The sequence below is a fragment of the Pelobates fuscus genome, chromosome 13 (assembly GCF_036172605.1).
Source record: "Pelobates fuscus isolate aPelFus1 chromosome 13, aPelFus1.pri, whole genome shotgun sequence".
In the NCBI taxonomy this organism is placed as follows: Eukaryota; Metazoa; Chordata; class Amphibia; order Anura; family Pelobatidae; genus Pelobates; species Pelobates fuscus.
In genome coordinates, this window is record NC_086329.1 from 26,256,946 (window position 1) to 26,274,856 (window position 17,911).

At 39.5% G+C, this 17,911-nt stretch overlaps 2 protein-coding genes across 2 annotated transcripts in view; one reads left to right on the top strand and one right to left on the bottom strand.

Moving 5' to 3' along the window:
* GALNT16 (polypeptide N-acetylgalactosaminyltransferase 16) overlaps positions 1-17,911 on the top strand; it is a 61,685-nt gene that overhangs the window by 6,284 nt on the left and 37,490 nt on the right. Inside the window, exon 2 of the mRNA XM_063439170.1 lies at positions 17,166-17,341. Coding sequence (XP_063295240.1) covers positions 17,166-17,341 — 176 coding nt within the window. The remainder of the gene's footprint in view (positions 1-17,165; positions 17,342-17,911) is intronic.
* LOC134582489 (small ribosomal subunit protein eS28) lies at positions 3,962-4,310 on the bottom strand. Its single transcript, XM_063439126.1, has one exon. The coding sequence runs from the start codon at positions 4,290-4,292 to the stop codon at positions 4,083-4,085; it is 210 nt and encodes a 69-aa protein (XP_063295196.1). The 5' UTR covers positions 4,293-4,310; the 3' UTR covers positions 3,962-4,082.

Here is a 17,911-nt window from a genome sequence, read left to right on the forward strand (position 1 = left end):
ACTGTTACTAAACTCTTTGCCCCCATTACCAGGGAACCTGCACAATGTAATCCTGACATCATAAGAACGGGTAAAAAAAATTGGACAAGGTAAAACGTAAGAGTGTGTGTGGTATGTGCGACCAGTAGAATAAGCTTTTGGATGGTGGTGGCAGTGTGTATGGCATATGCTGAAATTGAGTAAAGGCCAATACAAAGGGGTTAACGGTGACCTCACATCGGTTGGAAATCGAGTGAATCAGGTGGGGGAACTATGTACAGCAATATACAAGAGGGAGGGAAGGGAGGAAGTAGAGTCAAGCTGGATTAGGGAGAAGGGAGAAAGAGAGACAAATTATAGCCACTTTTTTCTAAATGTTCTTTGTGACTAAAAATGTTTGTTTATTTTATTAATTTTGTTGTGCACCTCTTTACTTTTTCCAGTTAGATGTTTATGGATTTTTAGTTCAAATGTTGCTACACATTCAGGGTGGTGTATTTCCAACTGATTCACAATATGTAGCACTTACATTGTTTGCGTTAATATCCCTTTTTATTCAAGCGCTTGGATGGGAGGTCAGGAAATCAATAATTCATGGAAGATGGGCACAGAAATAGATCTGGTTATGATCAATACACTGCAGGGCATTATTAGAGAGTATCTTCAGGGGAAACATTGACTGGAAAAGCTGTAAACGAAAGTAAATGCAAAATAAGGCACTTACTGGGTCCGGTTTTCAAGTGCCTCTCCATAAGGGAACATGAAAGAACGTGTGGCACTCATTAAACTCACTGACGGGTTTATTAAAAAATGCTCCTAAACTGAATGTTCTTTTCAAGAGGGCTGATACAATTATATGTTAATCTTCATTCAAAGTAAAGTGTTTTACTGATAGGCTGGTAACGCAGAAACCTGTAGATTCATAAAAAAAATATATATATATGTTACTATTTTTTTGATAAGTGATTTAAAGACGTATCCAATACTCTCAGAAATTGTGTAGAATGAAATTTAGGCCCCTAATCTTCCTGACTATTTTTTTAAAAATCGTTTTACTTGTAGAGCTTTGTCAATTTGTCTGTGAACAGTTTTGTATGTTTTGCTGTGTAGCTGTAAATGGATTTGTGCAGTTTCACTTTGTAGATGTGAATGGATTTGTGTGATTTACTGTGTAGATGTTAATGGATTGATGCAGTTTTACTGTTTGGCTGTGAATGGATTTGTGTGATGTACTGTGTGGATGTGAATGGATTTGTGTGATGTACTGTGTGGCTGTGAATGGATTTGTTCAGTTTTATTGTGTGACTGTGAATGGGTTTGTGTACTGTTACTGTAGCTCCCTGTGTTGTTCTGAGAAGATGTGTTTGGGTCTCTCCCATGTGAGCGTGAGTTGGTTTGTATAATTTACTATGTTACTGAGAGCGAATCTGCAATAACATTGTTTTTTTAAGGAAATCTCCAAGTAACTTATCCATTACACCCGGTGTCCCTCAGGCCCGAGGCACTGTAGGGTGGGGAGGGGTGTTAGCCAGGCAACAGTGTGGCATAGAGCACACCCTTCCACATGGCAGGCTCACTGTAAGGGGGGGTAGCCCTGGGTGACAGGTGGCGGGGTGGCATAGAGCACTCCCTCCCGCAGGGCAGGATCACTCCAAGGGGTGAAGGAGGTAGCTCTCGGTGACAGCTGGTGGGGAGGAGGTGGGTGGGTGGCATAGAGCAGCTCCTCCCGCAGTGCTGGATTTCCCCTTAGGGCATCGGTTTGACAAAATATATTTGTGCCTTGGGTGCTATGTAACCTCCTGCAGGAGAAACCAAATGTCTCCATTCATCCAGGACTACACTCACTGACTACGAGCACTCAACTGACACACTCAGCCAGTGAGCATGGTTCTGCATGGCCCAGCAGCTCTGTAGATCAATCAATCTTTTTAGGTCCCCAGCAGGACCCAGGTAAGTTGACAAACTTTACTAAAACATGGGAGGACTCCAGGACATACCTGGTACCATAAACACTACAGAAGGCTTCAGTACTTATGGTGCATGGAATGAGTATATTTTTCTTCAGATACAATTTGTAGCTTCTCCTCAAATAGCTACTCCAACCACCATCACCACTTCTGTGATTTGAAGTGGTCATGGTGGTAAAAGGCAAGATGTGCAGTGTTTCTGCTTGTAATACTGCACATGCAGAATTACTTGAAATGTGCCTGGGGACTAGTTGGACCTCCAGCTCACAAAACTTGGGGAGCCCAGAACTCTGCTCCGGCCTTCCTCATGTCAATTCTGTGCATATTTCACATCTGTCATAAATGTGCTGGCAACAGACATTAAATCTTCACAGTGACTGCAAGGAGAATATTTCTTTCCCCTCCATCCCACTGTGCATTCCCTCCCGCCTCCCTTTGCTCCTTATATAGGGTACTTGTTTAAATTCTAATAAAAATAGCCCTCCCGGTCTCCCTCCCAATCGCCTTCCTCTCTGAGTCACTGAAACGATTCAATCACAGGCTTCTCTGTGACTGGACCGTGGTAGTGCCGGAATTATTATTATTATTATTATATTTATATAGTGACATCAAATTCCGTAGCGCTTTACAGTGGGTGAACGAACAAACATGTAGTTGTAACCAGACAAGTTGGACACACAGGAACAGAGGGGTTGAGGGCCCCACTCAATGAGCTTACATGCTAGAGGGAATGGGGTATAGTGACACAAAAGGTAAAGAAGTATTAGGGAAGTAGATTGGTAGAATAGTATTCAGTTTAATTGATATGCTTTTGTGAAAAAGTTAGTTTTTTTTAAATGATTTTTTGAAGGAGTGGAGACTGGGTGAGCATCTAACGGAGGAGGGAAGCGAGTTCCACAGGAACGGTGCCGCCCTAGAGAAGTCTTGGAGGCGAGCATCAGAGGTGGTAGTACGGACAGAGGATAGACGCAGGACTTCAGCAAAGCGTAGGGGCCTCGACAGGACATACTTGTGTATTAGTGAGGATAGATAGGTAGGAGGAGCATTATGTCGAGATTTGAAAGCAAGAACCAGAATTTTATATTGAGTGCTATATATTACGGGAAGCCAATGCAGGGGATGACGTCAGGACGGGGCATGGCAAATCAGCGCCGGAAGCTTTACCTGGCCAGCGCTGGATGTCAGATAAAACGTCTTTTCACAGGTTTTAACGGGAGTGGGGGGAGGCCGGGGGGCTAATAGTAATGCCTCGTTGGGCACTGTAAATTAAAGGGCAGTTTTATTCATTTTTATTAAAGGGTTGGAGTAACTCGGTGATAGAGCAGAATACACAGTCTTGCATTGTGTGTACACACGGCCACAAGTAGCTTAATAATGAGAAAACATGCTTGAGGCTACTCATACAGCTTATAGCGGCCAAGCTGTCACTTCTTTAAATATATAGGTATGATTCGCACACCCTGCAGCCATCGATTATTCCTTGGTGTATACCGGTACCACCTGATCCTCACATGCTAACAAACCAACTTGTTACTTGTTTCAATGGACTTCAAAACATTGTTTCCTTCTCTCGTTCCTTTGGGTTAATGTAATGATAATGGGATTTGACTTGCTCTCTGTGGCTCTAATTGTTTTATTTGCTTATGAAAACCTCATAGAAACTGCATTGGAATTTCAATGAAAATGCCAACACAATGAAAGGCTGCCGTAAAACAAAGTAGGGACTATCATGTCTTATGTATAATAGTTGCAAAGTATTATGATGTGTTTCCACTGTTTGCGGTTTCCCATCAGGTGCTACACAGAAGAGTTTAATATCGAGGCAGCTCCTGGTAGATAAAGGCATGAAGAGCTAAACGCCAGGATGAAGCAGATAATACTTATATCTAATCCTCCCCCTTCCCCCCCCCCCCCCCCCCCCAGCCACAGTAGAAGCAGTTCTGACACTTTGAGGGTGTAAGGGTGTTACGCAAAAAGAAAATGCAAAGACGCCTAAACTGAATTTGAGATGAAGATTTTTTTTTTTTTAACAGTTTTAAGTTTTTATTTAACAGTCAGAGAATCAAGATGTTGTCCCTTGGGTATCTCCTGTCTGTCCAAAACCCATCCTTTGCAAGCACAGCAAAATCAGTCACGTTAGCGTAATCTCCTAGCTTCACGCTCAGATTCCAAAAGTGTGAGTACATCTCCCTCTCGGACAGGCCCCTTCACATTTCTAATGATTGAGCGGTTGCTGTCATCCATGAATTCTACACGAACCTGGGTACACTGTCCCTGAGATCCTGTTCTTCCCAGGACTTTGGTAACCCGGGCGAGCTTGATGGGCTGCACGCGGCTAGCTTCCATTATGGCTGCTGGAGTCAGAAGAGGCGAATAATTTTTTTTATGTAACTTTATATCCTTTATTCATGGTCAGTGCTTTTACAAAGTGTAGAATCAATTGTGGTTTTAAACAAGGACCATTCGTCCGATCATACCAGAGGGAAAAGGGGGTGATATGCAAGCAAGTATTCCGTAGTTTGTCACCCAGTTTTGTCACTTTTATAGATATTTGTTATGGAAACAAGGATAATGGCCACAAAACGGGACGTAACTAGTTGTGACCTAAAGAACGTCTGGCAGTCTTAAAGAAAACACTTTAGTGATATTTATTTTCTATGTCCTCAGAAGGGAGGGCCCAAATGATGTTGGCAAAACTTGGAATTGTGGAGACGTGACAATGAATATACCTAGTCTTTTTTTCTTAATTTCCAGCAAAATTATTAAATTATTTCAAAAGTTGGACAAAACTGATAAAACTAATCTGGTTAAAGCAGAATGGGAACTTCGTCTTTAGCGAATTTGAGAAGACCTAAAATACCAGAACCAGGGGACCTGCATAAGTGCCAAACCTTTCGATATCAGTTAGACTCCTTACTGTGGGATGGCACCAGGGGACTTCTGGGACTATAACAATTTACAGCAGTGTTCAGTGGTTATGGTTTTAAGACTGGAGAATAGAATCTGGACTATTGGTAGTTAACAGCTTTGGAAACCGGCAGCATAGACAATGCATATATTTTATCTTGCGTCAAACAGTTACTTTTTAGATGTATGCCGTTCTAATATTCTGAAAAGGCTTATTCTAGTCAATCCGCTCTCAGGAAAGCTTTGCAGATCAACTGTTTATGTGTTTATCAGTGTTGTTGTAAGTACATTAGCTATTTCATGAGAGAAGTACTGCGTCCCCAGTGACTGTGAAACAGAACAGAAGAGAACCTCAGTTATTCACATGTTCCTTAAATCTCTCTAAACAGATGTTTTCACACCTTAGACTGGGAAGATTCTTAGTGAGAATATTGGGTGCTAAGATTGGTAGGTGTTGTAGCAGACACATTTCCTGAAACCATGCTAATTGGATTTTTGCTTTCATTTCGGGAGTAAAAGGGACTCATTAAATAGTAACTTGGTACCCAACAAACTGCGTACATGGGTGAATGTTAATTAATTTTTTTTGTATATTCCAAAAGCAAATTTAAATGTAGCCCATAAATCTCTATTGCTGTTTGTTCCAGATCAGGCTTTCACCCAGCAGAGAAAAAAAAAATGTCTTATTTTGGTCTATCTGCATCTTTGCAGAGGAACTGTAAATGGTACCTTCTCTCGTGACTCTAACACAACCAGTACATCCTGCAATACCCTTTTTAAAGTATAGATATTGCGTGAAAGTGTAATTGTGCATGGATATTCCCACAGCATTTGAAGGAAGCTACACTCCCTGAATTGCTACGAGGTTTCTTACAAAGACACACAAGCGGAGTATTTAGCCGGAGTATTAAGCTATTTTGACAATCCTACTGAATTTGACATTATGGTAATCCCGATGCTATGTTACTACCCCTTTCTGAAATATTGCAAAATAAGGGATAAAGTCATCTCTAAAATGTTTTATTTTCCAAACAATTCTCTAAATATTGTAGAAATTTTTACCAAATCTATCTTTATCTTCTTTTTCTAAATATAGGAAGGAAAGCTGTTTCAGGTTTTCATGGTTATTGGAACCTGCTTCTTTCCTAGGAACTATCCGTTCATTCTAAGAAAGTTGAAGATAATACCATATTTTAAAACTTTGATTCAGTGGTTATTAAAGCCATCTGCAGTATCCCAAAATCTGCGGTTCAATCCTTGGCAAGTTTAACTCGTGACTTGGCCTTCAATCGTTCTAGACCCCAGGATGAACTTAAAATGCGGTGACAAGCTTAACCTACCTTTTCTGGCTAAAATTACTCAATGATATTGATATTATGTCCACTGTAAATTATCATAGCCTGTGCAACAGTCTCAGTTATATTTATGGTGGAACCTACCAAGGAGACTGGTGGTGGGTCAATTTTTGTCCTTCATCCGTTCCTGCTTAATGTAACTTTATCATAATTTTTGAAGAGTTTAAAAAGTCCTACGAAGTAATGAATGGAGATTTGTATGAAAAGTCCCGCCTGTTACGCAGTTATTCATTATTACAGCCCAGTCAGTGAGGGAGAAGCAGTTTATCTCCTTCATCAAACTAGATCATCAAACAAGGTCATGGAGCCTACAGGGCCTCCAGGCTATTTTGGATTCACATCTCTGTCATGATCCTTTTTAGAACTAAAATCTACAGAGCAAATGGCTCCACATTACACTTGTTACAAATGACAGAGCCTTTCTATTACGAATATTCTTTGGGGGGATATTACATAAATGATAATGTTGTCACTTGTTTTATTGGGACAATTCAGCCCAATATTGATTTCATGGTATGCAATGTTGTGCTGTAGGACTGCTCCATGCCTGGTGATGTATAGTGTTTTGTTATTGTGTTGTGGTATTTTTCTGTCCCTGTTTTGCTCTTTCTATAATTAATTCTTTCTAATGTATTGTCAATATCAGTATTTGTGTTCCTTTCTCTTGCACGTTTCATGACCTGTCTTTTTCACATAATTTATCCCATGCCTCTTTTTTCATTTTCCTGCTCACTGCCTGTCTGTGTCATTAATTCTCTCCGCTATTGTGAGTGTGTGTCTTCTCTCACATTGTGTTTTCTGATTTGTTCTTATTAGACTTGTTAGTTTGCCTCTTTTGTTCATTGTCTTTTTTTGTTGTATTTGTCTTTGTGTGTGTGTCTCTCTCATGGAATGTGTCCTCCTTTCTCTCATTGTCCTGTTATTATTATTCCATAATGTATCCATTACCTCGGTCATTGTGTGGGTGTCTCATTTTCTACTTCGCACATTTTGTCCTCTCTCGGTCTCACTCTTCCTTAGTCTGTCTCTGTTTGCCTTGTTCACTGACACTCTCTTTCTCTCCCATATATATATATATATATATATATATATATATATATATATATATATATATATATATATATATATATATATATATATTCTTTGCTATTTATTCCTATTCATTATAAAACACATAGACTAATATTGGCTTTTCATTCTCTGTCTGTAAATGTTGAAAATCCATAATTATTCTGCATCAGTACAAACTGATGAGCAATTGAAAATGGGAAAACAAACCAGAGATGAATGAAGCAATAAAGCTTGCTATTGTAATGTATTAATGCCGAACTGCTATGATGTGGAAATATAATACAGTTAATAACAGATTCAGTGCTTGATGATTGTATTGTTTAATTATTTAAATTACTTCCGGATGTATTCATTGTAATCATAGACCATGTTTGTGTATTAATCTCATTCAAGCTGAAGGTTTCTCCCCTCTTGAGTGGAACGTCTAGAGTTTTCTTTTGAATTCTACATTATGATTATGTTGCTTTATTTATTTATTTTTTTATTTCATTTTCCACATTTTGGTAAACGAATTGTCAGAACCCCTTAATCCAAGGAGTGTTTTTTAGCAAGGCAGATACTTTTAACTCCTAAAGAGTGTTCCTTAACATGGCCACCCAGGGCACCAGAACCATGAAGATACCATGTCTCATTCACAACCTCTTGTACGAAGAGGAGCCCAAACTATTAACTTGGCTTTGTGTCACATGTTCATCCTCACCTTGTGGTATCTCTGGGGATAACTACCTTCCGGGCATTGGTGGAGAGGTTCGTCGGTGGCACTGTGCCATGGTGTCTGACTCCTGCAGCATACCGAAGAACGCCGGCCCCTGCGGACCCATGACAACTTGTAGCCCCAGGTCCACCAGTGGGATTGACGACATCAGTGTGCTTATGACGTTACGCAAAGGAAGCGCACGCACGTTCTGTGGTCAGAGGCCGGGTACGGGCAATCGAATTTAAAGGAGACTTATTTAAACTCCTTTCTTGCTTTTCCTCATTGCCCTGTCGTGGTTTCCCTAGTGGTTGTCCGAGAACGTGTTCCTGAGCGTTTATTTCTGGTTATTGACTTTGACTTTCCTGTATTCTGGTATCCTGGACTTTTGGCTTTCCTTCATCGTTGTGTCTCATTCTGTATCCCCGACCTTTGCAAGTATTCTGACTATTCTCTGGTACGTTAAGCCCGGCCATTCTAATGCCCGGTAAGACGTTACCTTTAGTCCTAGGTGTGATACAGTTCTGCGTGCTGGATCAACTCCTGACACTTTGGTCCTGTGGGTGTGTTATGTATTAGGGTTCTGCATTAATCCTTTGCTGTTTGTCATTTGCATTTATAGGTATCTATTCAGATCAATATGGCGGGAATGGTGACCTCTTTTTAACGCCATCGTTGTTCTGATTTGTCTACGCTTTATGCAGAGCCTGTCTATTTCTGTGACTAGATCCAGAATTTATTCTGCAAAGTTGTAATTTTAAAAAAAAAAAGGGGGGGCGGAGGGGGGGGGGGGGGGGGGGAGAGAACTCAGTAAAAGTGATCAGCAATCTGTTTAGTATGGTTGTATATGCCTAGAGAATAGTCATGAATATTTTATGTATGTCTGTAGAATTTTTCCTGAAGTAGAGGATGTATTGTACTAAACTGGTCTTTTGCTGATCCACCGTCTGGTATTTACAATGCAGTTCTCTCTGTGGGGTTTCCAGTGCATCTGATACAGTTAATTAGTTGTAATGTCCTGGAGTTTTAGTGTTCTGGGACTGCCAGCCAGTGATCTGGATCCATTTATCCTATTATGTTTTACACACAACAATTTGTATACAAGAACAGTATGTGTGCAGTGAGAAGAGTTTTACACTAATCCCTTTCCCACCCACCCCTTAATGTTAATGATATATAATTATATATGTTCTCCCAGTCTATAAATAAGACCAGGGATATCTGCCGAGTGATTTTTGGGAAAGATTACGGAATCCTGACATCTGGCTGGTGTAAGGGACAGCTCCATCTCCTGTCTTGATTGCCCCTGGGAGTTTCAACTCTGTACCAGAAGATCAAGATTTTATGCCAACTTGTACATCCTCGTAAACGGCACTAAATTCATCTAGATGATGGAGCCTTTCGTTTTTAGTTTCCTGAAAGAGTTCTAGAGTGATACTCCTGTATAAAGTGTGCAATTGTGGTGGATGTATGATTTAGTCTTTTGCTTTAAGTGTTTACCCCACTTATGGGTTATCGGTTGTTTTATTAAGTTTGGAACATTTTATTGACACATCGAGATGTGCAGAGGATTGATCGCAAGGCAATTTAATGTTATAGTACAAAGTGTATAGTTCCTTGAAATTATATCTCATTTAGGCTCATACTTTAAGTCTTCTGTGTTTATCATCACTTCTGTTAGTACATGGCTTTTAATCCATTAGGATGAATGTATTCCTATTGAGAAGCATTCACAGTCACCTTGTCCTGTTCCTTGTACGCGGCCGGCGGCCATTGATGGCTTTAAAGTGCCATGATCCATATAGAAATGCCAACATGTTGTCTATCTCCCAAGTGTCTTTGCTCTGGTGGGTCTCACGCCAAAACTTGAGGAAGTACGTTCGTGTAAACAGAACAAATGCAGTGTACGGAGCCCTTCGTAATTCGATGTTTGCGTCAATATACTGTTTTGCAGCAAAATAAAAATGAATATTTTTTATGAAAACATTAAATAAGAATGTTTGTTTTTTAACCCCTTAAGGACACATGACGGACATATACCGTCATGATTCCCTTTTATTCCAGAAGTTGTGTCCTTAAGGGGTTTAATAGATTAGCAACAGTATGAGTGTCTGATTTGGGACATTGCATCTATATTCTTACATATCTGTTGGCTCTTTACCATTTCATTTTTAACATCTTTTGTTGACACACCATAAGCAATACATGTGTATATAAATCTAGCATGTAAGCTAGATTTAGGGCCCTCCACCTCTCTGTTCCTGTGCGTCCGGTTGTCTGGTTACAATTACGTCTGTTAGTCCACCCATTGTACAGTGCTACGGAATCTGATGGCGCCATATAAATAATAAAATAATAATAATAGTAATAATATACAGATATATCTTAATAGGGCGCCACTGATGGCGTGCAATAATATTTATAAAGTCACGTCAAGCTATTAATCTGTCAGGGCTGAAAAATACCTATCTGATTCCTTTGTGTGTTTATTCTGTGCGTAGTTATTTTTACATTCTGTACATGTCTGAGTAGGGGGTTACTGTTGTTTTTCCTAATAGCAGCAAACGGGTAGTTAATTGTTTTTCTTTTTCAACTATAATGAAGCACGTGGGTGTAAAACATCTAGTGCAGGTTTTTGACATCTTATAAACATATATAGTGTGTGTTTCTCGCACGAAATAAATCTGATGTTCTAATTATATATACATCATGCTTCATACATAAATGTATAATGTATTTATCCCCCCAAAATGGGAGTATTTATTTCTTTTGTCGTGTCTGAATTGAAATGGTTATCTTTTTATACCAAATATGAATTAACGGGTACATTCTCCTTCTCTTTAACATTCTATTGACATCAGTTGTCAATTTGATAGTGTTACATTTGACTACTTTTCATAGAAAGCTGCTGGGGCGACGTAGCTGACTAGAATATCGAATTAGCATCCAGTCACTGCTATTGGTTTTTATTTTCTGTTTTGTTGAGAATTACTTTTTGTACATTTTATTTTTTATTTTTGTAATTTTTTTTTATTATTTTTTTTTATTTTGTATTTTGTCTCTTGAATGTCCTTTTTCAGTGCGTAATTATGCAGTCTCTTTCTACCATGGTAAAATTGAAAAAATGATGGTAAGCACATGTGAAGTCCAGTGACACATTACCCTGGAAACAAACAGAACCAATTTTCTTTCTTTGCTTTGAAGATGCCCCTAGCATACGAATGTTGTCCGTCTTTCTAGGTCGATGGATATATCCTATATTTATTCATGTTGTTTTAACTTGCCACAGTCAATGGATGAGCCAAAAGTATGTTTACGATCTATAGTCATTTTAATTTTGAAAAAAGTACATTTTCACTAGAAATAAAAATTAATTGTGGTTTCCTAATCTTTAAATCCCAAGTTCTAGAGAGTGCTTAAAACAACAAAGCATTCATTTTTTTTTTATTATAAATCTCTTTGTGGATAATAAAAAATGTAATAACTGTGTAATAATGATAATGTAGCTCTAAAACAAGTGTAAAGCAAAGACAGAACAAGAACTTCAACCAGGAATCGAAAATTAAGAATAAAGGGAAGGGGAAAGGTAATTATAAATGTAGAATATTCATAGGTGCAAAGTCTATAAGGGGGTTTAATGAACTATACCTCAATAAAAAAAAAAAAAAAGAATGTCAGATTTAAAGTTTTTATAACCAAACTCACCTTTTTTTCCAGTGCCAGTGCTGGCCCGCCCCCAATTGATGATCTCAGCCAATCAATCACAATGCTTTCCCATAGGATCCCATAGGATAATTTACAAGTGAAACTGGTCCATTTTTAATCTATTCATTGGGCTGGAGGTATCAGTATCTTGTGTACATTTATAAAGTATAACATGAAAGAAGGTAATATTTTTGTTGTTTTTTTAGCCATTGCCTAATGATCATTATATAATTTGCAAAGATGCTTAATTAAATCTTATATAAGTTTAACCCATTTAATTCCAGTATAACCAGATATGGATTAGAATGTGGTATGTGATGCATGTCCATGTGTTCTGGCCAGTGGTGTATTTAAGATTCGTGCTGCCCTAGGCATGTCGAAATTCGGGCACCCCCTCTGATCTAAATGTGCCCCACCCCTTCCTGTTTAGGGCCAAAACACACTTTGACTGACAGACACAAACTGATATAACCACTCAGTGACATGCACACCCTCTCAGATATACATACATACATACATACATACATACATACATACATACATACATACATACATACATACATACATACACACATTCATACATACACACACACTTACTGATTTGATCAGTTTGATTTGAAACACACAATCACTCAGACACGAACTAACAGACACATGCACTCACTGACAGACACATACCAACAGACACTCACAGACATACACCTATAGACACAAACACACAACAAACGCACATATACATACACACATTCACTGACAGACCCATACTTACAGACACACACGCACTCACTGACACACACGCACTCACTGACACACACGCACTCAGTGACACACACGCACTCAGTGACACACACGCACTCACTGACACACACGTTCTCACTGACACACACGTTCTCACTGACACACGCGCTCTCACTGACAGACACGCGCTCTCACTGACAGACATACATACTCACAGACAGACACATACTCAGACATACACTGACAAACACTCACAGACATACACACACTCAGACATACACTGACAAACACTCACAGACATACACACACTCAATAACAGAGACAAAAATATTTACTGACACACACACTGACACACACCCTGATACTGACACACTCACATACATTGCCTCACATGCTCATTTGTTAAGAGTTAAAATCCACCCAGCCTCCCTACCTTTGGGAGAGCTGGAGTGGATTCTTTACCTGTGGGTCCAGAGGGGCTGATGTCCCTGGGATCCAGTGTAGGTTCTGGGCTGTATGGCTGGCTGTGCAGGCTCCTGTGCTCTGCAGTGGGCGGGCAGGTGTCTGGTCAATGTTGGCGGCGATGGAGCTGTGATCTTCCTGCTCAGCCCCCTCATGTGCCGCTTAGTGATGCCAGGAGCTGGAATTGTGTCATAGTCCGGCTCCTGTCATCATTGTGGGTTGCGCAAGAGGGCTATGCAGTAAGAGCTCAGAGGACAGCCCTCCCTCGCCACTCGTCCATAATATTGGCAGCTACCTGCCTCAAGAGGGCCCCAAGCAGACCAGGAGGCCGCTCTTCGCCCCCTGCCCCCCATGAAAGATGCTGACCAGGCAGCTTCCAGGGTGCTTGAGGGGCGGCGTTTTCTGTCGCCCCCCCTGAAAGTGCTGCTCAAGGCAAATGCCTTGTCAGCCTTGCAGAAGATACAGCCCTGGTTCTGGCTCCAACCATGCTAACTGTGCAGTGAAACAGCACACCCAATCCCTGATCTAATTACTGAATAATGCTTGCAAAGGAAACCAATTCATACTTTCCAACATTTCCGATGAACCACGAGGGACATTTTAATTTTAGGTGTGAGTGGGTATGAAAAATATTAGGTGACTTACAAATATTTTTTTTTTGTAACTAAAATATAATTTAGAACAGAGCAATGTATCTTATTTACACAGACTGGTTTAGGAGGGACTATCCGTCCAAACTAGGGACACTTGGGAGGTATACAGTTTGCGAAATGCAACATTCTCTTTACTGTCCTGATGCCTTCTAATGCTTAGTGATACAGACATTCTATAGTTAATGCAATCAGTGAGCAGTTCATCACAGCTGCACAGTGCCCTGCCTCTCATAGGAACATCTGCTCAACCCAAAATGATTTAACTAAGAAAATATTTGGCTAGAAGAGAAAGGAGAGTCAGTGCTTTAATTACTCAATTTGTGACATTTCACCAGAAAAAAAAAAACCTTCTAAAAGGTATATTTTGCAAGTTTATTAAACCGGCATCTGTTAAAATCTCAAAGCGTTTCCATGGAGTCATAATTAAGTTTTAAACCAGATTGTAAATACATTTATTAATGTCAGTTTTAATGTAATATTCAAGCAGACCATACATGCAAATGTGTTTGTGACTGCTTCTGAGAGTATGTCTGTGTCTGTGTCTGTTAGTGACTGTTTGTTTCTGTGAGTGTTTTGGTGTTTGTTGGTGACTGTCTATGTCTGTTAGTGTCTTACTGTTTCTGTGAGTGTGTCTGTTAGTGTGTGACTGTCTCTGTGACTGTTTCTGTTGATGTCTGGCTGTTTCTGTGAGTGTGCCTGCTTTGTCAGGGTGTGTATGTGAGGGTGTGCCTAAGAGCATCAGTGTTCAAATGCTTGTAACAGTGATTTTGTAAGTGTGTTTAATTCGTTTTCTGCCTTTTTCACACACAAACAAATATGAACGCTAACTTTGGCCAGTGTTTGTGACTAAGTGGCTACTAAAAAAGACTGGGCATACCCCATTTGTAACTACTACTTTTGCAAATGGTATGCTATCATGGGGGTAAAGTTCATTCCTGGGCTACCATATGGTCTCAAAGGCAAAATGACCAGGGTGGCAAATTTCAATGTGTTTAAACTGAAAAATGTAAATGTAAGGTGGGGGGGCCTACGTTTGTACTCGGGAGACATTGCTGAGTGCAAACATGTGTATTCTATTGCAGTAACAGCTAACAGTATTGTGACATTCACAGTTAAAATGCCACGCAGAACTAATAAAATTAAAAACTTTCTTCATTTCTCAAATGTTTTATATATTTTTTTCATATTAAATTATGTTAAGGGGTTAATAAAACGCATTGTAATAAATTTAGTTTATTCATAAAAGTGCTGATTTTCTATTAAAATTTTCATTTTTATGAATTGGGACTAGGAGGACATGCAGTTAAATCTTAAAGCACTGTTTAAAGTACCCAGGGTAGAGCTGCAGGAATCTTTTAAGTTGGGGAAAGATGCAGGGATCTCTCTCTCTTATAGAGGAAATGTGCGGGGAACCCTCTCCAATGGGGGAGAGGTACGGGAATCTCTCTAATAGGGGGCTGAATCTTCTCTGTTGACCAGAAATAATGCATGCAGTATCTCTCATACAGGTGAATCATAAATGATAGTCCTGGTTGGATCCCAGGATGAGACACTTTGAGAACACCGCTATATAATGCTTTTAAAAAAATCACTTGGAAAAAGGCCTTTATTTTTGCCTCTGAAAATAAACCAGGATTTATTCTTTATTTATTATAATATATTCTTTGCTAATCATTTTTCTGAATGCATGTCGTTGTGAGTGCATTTTTCTATTAGACGTCTACGGTATGTCTCTATATATGCCATATTTCTCATTATTGGGCACATGTTCTGTACTCCAGCAGGTAACGGATCTGTCACCTAGAAGATGGGCATAAAACCTTTGATTCAACCCTGCAGCCATAAATCAATTTGTGTTACGTAGAATAGAATGGACAAATGATGTGAGCAGAGAGCAGGTTTAAAATTCTAGCCTAAAGCACCAGCTTGCGACATTATCTCCAACTGTGTCCAACTCTCATTACCTCTCTAAATGGAAAGTTATTTCGAGCTTGTTCGTCCATTACGCTCTTATCAACAGACTGCGGATTTGCAAACTTTCTGTCTCCTTTATCCATTTTATCCGATGTAACCTTGTGAATAACTCCCCGCTCTCCTGCATGTGCTATTAGTGTAATAAATAAATCATAGATACACAATTTAAAACATTAATGCTGATGGTTTTAGATCCTGAGTGCCTATTGTCTAAAGAAACCTAATAAGAGGTCTACAACTGCCAAGACCCCAGTTTCATTTCACTTTGTTTCATTGTTTCCCCCTCTCTCTCCTCCATTTTGGTTTTATTTTAAATATTACGATTGACTAATTTGTATTGCCCACAGGCGTTATTCCAATTTCCATTGATTTGCCTTCCTTCCCCTCTCACTCTTGCCAATAGATTTGCACCCACAGCAGTACCCCCACACTGTGCTGTGTAATTAACTCCAAATATGGTGCAATAAAATTGCGGCACTGTCACCAATGATGTAACTGGCGGTGTTTCTCTCTCAATATTAAACTGTTCTCAGGGCTAACAATGAAAAGGTGCCAAAATCAGACCAGGGACCTCTTACGACCCCACTCAGGATTCTAGTCCAGGTCAGCCCACTCGCAACACCATAGTTGCACGCCAGCACGCCTTTGTAATTGCTCCCCCATTCTATACAAACTCATTGCATCCAATCTCTCTCTGTTTCAGTCTAATTTATATCTCTTCGTTGCCATCCAAATATCAGCTGCCCTCCAATTCCCTCTGATATCTGTCACTTTATGCTCCTCAATAGTCCTCTCCCTCCATATCAGCTACCTTTCTGTCTCTATTAGTGTCCCTTCTGTAACGGAACTCAACCCATATATATTTACCCTCTTCCATTCCATTTCATTCTTCCTGATGTTATAGTGTTCCCTTTCCACACTAACCCCCCCACTGTCTCATGCTTGCTGACAATAAAGTCCTCTTGCCAAATCAGGGATTGTCCTACTTGCCCACTGGTGTCCACAATGGCTAAAGCAGGTCCCTGGCTTTGTGTCATGTTTTAAGTTACAAGATTCTTTTCATTGGCTTTCTCTAGAATACCCAGTAATTTGTGAAACCTGTGTGCCACCTTACATGCCCAAGTGTCCTTGGTGGCATGTGTACCATAGGTTTACCACCACTGCATTACAATGCACCGATAAATAAACGGAATAACTTTAGTTCTATTGTAATTTTTTTCTGATATGATTTTTTTTATTTTTTTTATTTGCACGAATAACAATTGGTTCTTCTTCACCGAACAGCGTAAAGATGGGTGACCTGCTGATCACAATGGTTTAACTAACTGTGCATAAGAAACCACGGATTAATTTGCATATGTTGTAATGAAAGCTGAAGACACCACAAATGTTGAGATATTTGGTTAAACCGTTCAGATTTAATTTTAAGAGAAACTGATGTGCACCTAACTAGTTTAAAGCCAACATTTATTATATTAATTTATAATTTAAAAACGTTTTGGTTGAAGATCTTCTGCTTTTTTTCATCCTTTTTTTTTTTTTTTTTTTTTTTTTTTGTAACATTGCCGAAAATAATTGGTGAATACTTGACTGAACTGTGCAGATTTGCAGAGAGCATGGGGGAGCCTGTCTAAATATCATGTAACCATTCTTTTTCCAGGTGATGTCAACATTCCAAACGGAAAAAGGAAAGTTGAATGGATTTGATGAAAAATCTTACCTCTCCTCCAAGTATATTAAGCAAGGAGAGGATCCGTACCATCAACATGCCTTCAATCAGCTGGAGAGTGACAAGCTGAGCAGCGACAGACCTATTCGAGACACAAGACATTACCGGTATGCAAAAAGCCACCTTGCGTATATGTACCATTCAGAGAGTAAATATACAATGCATGATTAATAACTGTACGTACTGCAATGCAGGCACATGTAGAATGATATCATTCAGACACATAGAGGAACTGTTTGGCTGCTCACGTATATTTTACATGACCGAGAAAGGTCCAACATTTTAAAGTTCCACGTGTCTATAGACTTTAGATATTGGTGATCCTCCAAAGTTGTTCTTCATCTCGTTCCCTAGAGGTCCTGGGCGAAGTCTCATTTTAAGAGGTTAAATTGTTTATGAAAGTATGGTAAGACCACTCCAAGAAACCCCAGGCATCATAACGATGTAATTGAGATAAAGTTGTTATGGTTTTCAGTGTTCGTTTAACCCCTTAAGGACCAAACTTCTGGAATAAAAGGGAATCATGACATGTCACACATGTCATGTGTCCTTAAGGGGTTAAAGGGACACTATAGTCACCAGAACAACTACAGCTTAATGTGGTTGTTCTGGTGAGTGAGTTTAAGCAATCCCTGCAGGTATTTTTATGTAAACACTGCCTTTTAAGAGAAAAGGCA

Excerpts from the sequence above, each read along its gene's own strand:
- LOC134582489 (XM_063439126.1), bottom strand. The coding sequence starts at position 4,292 with ATGGAAGCTAGCCGCGTGCAGCCCATCAAGCTCGCCCGGGTTACCAAA.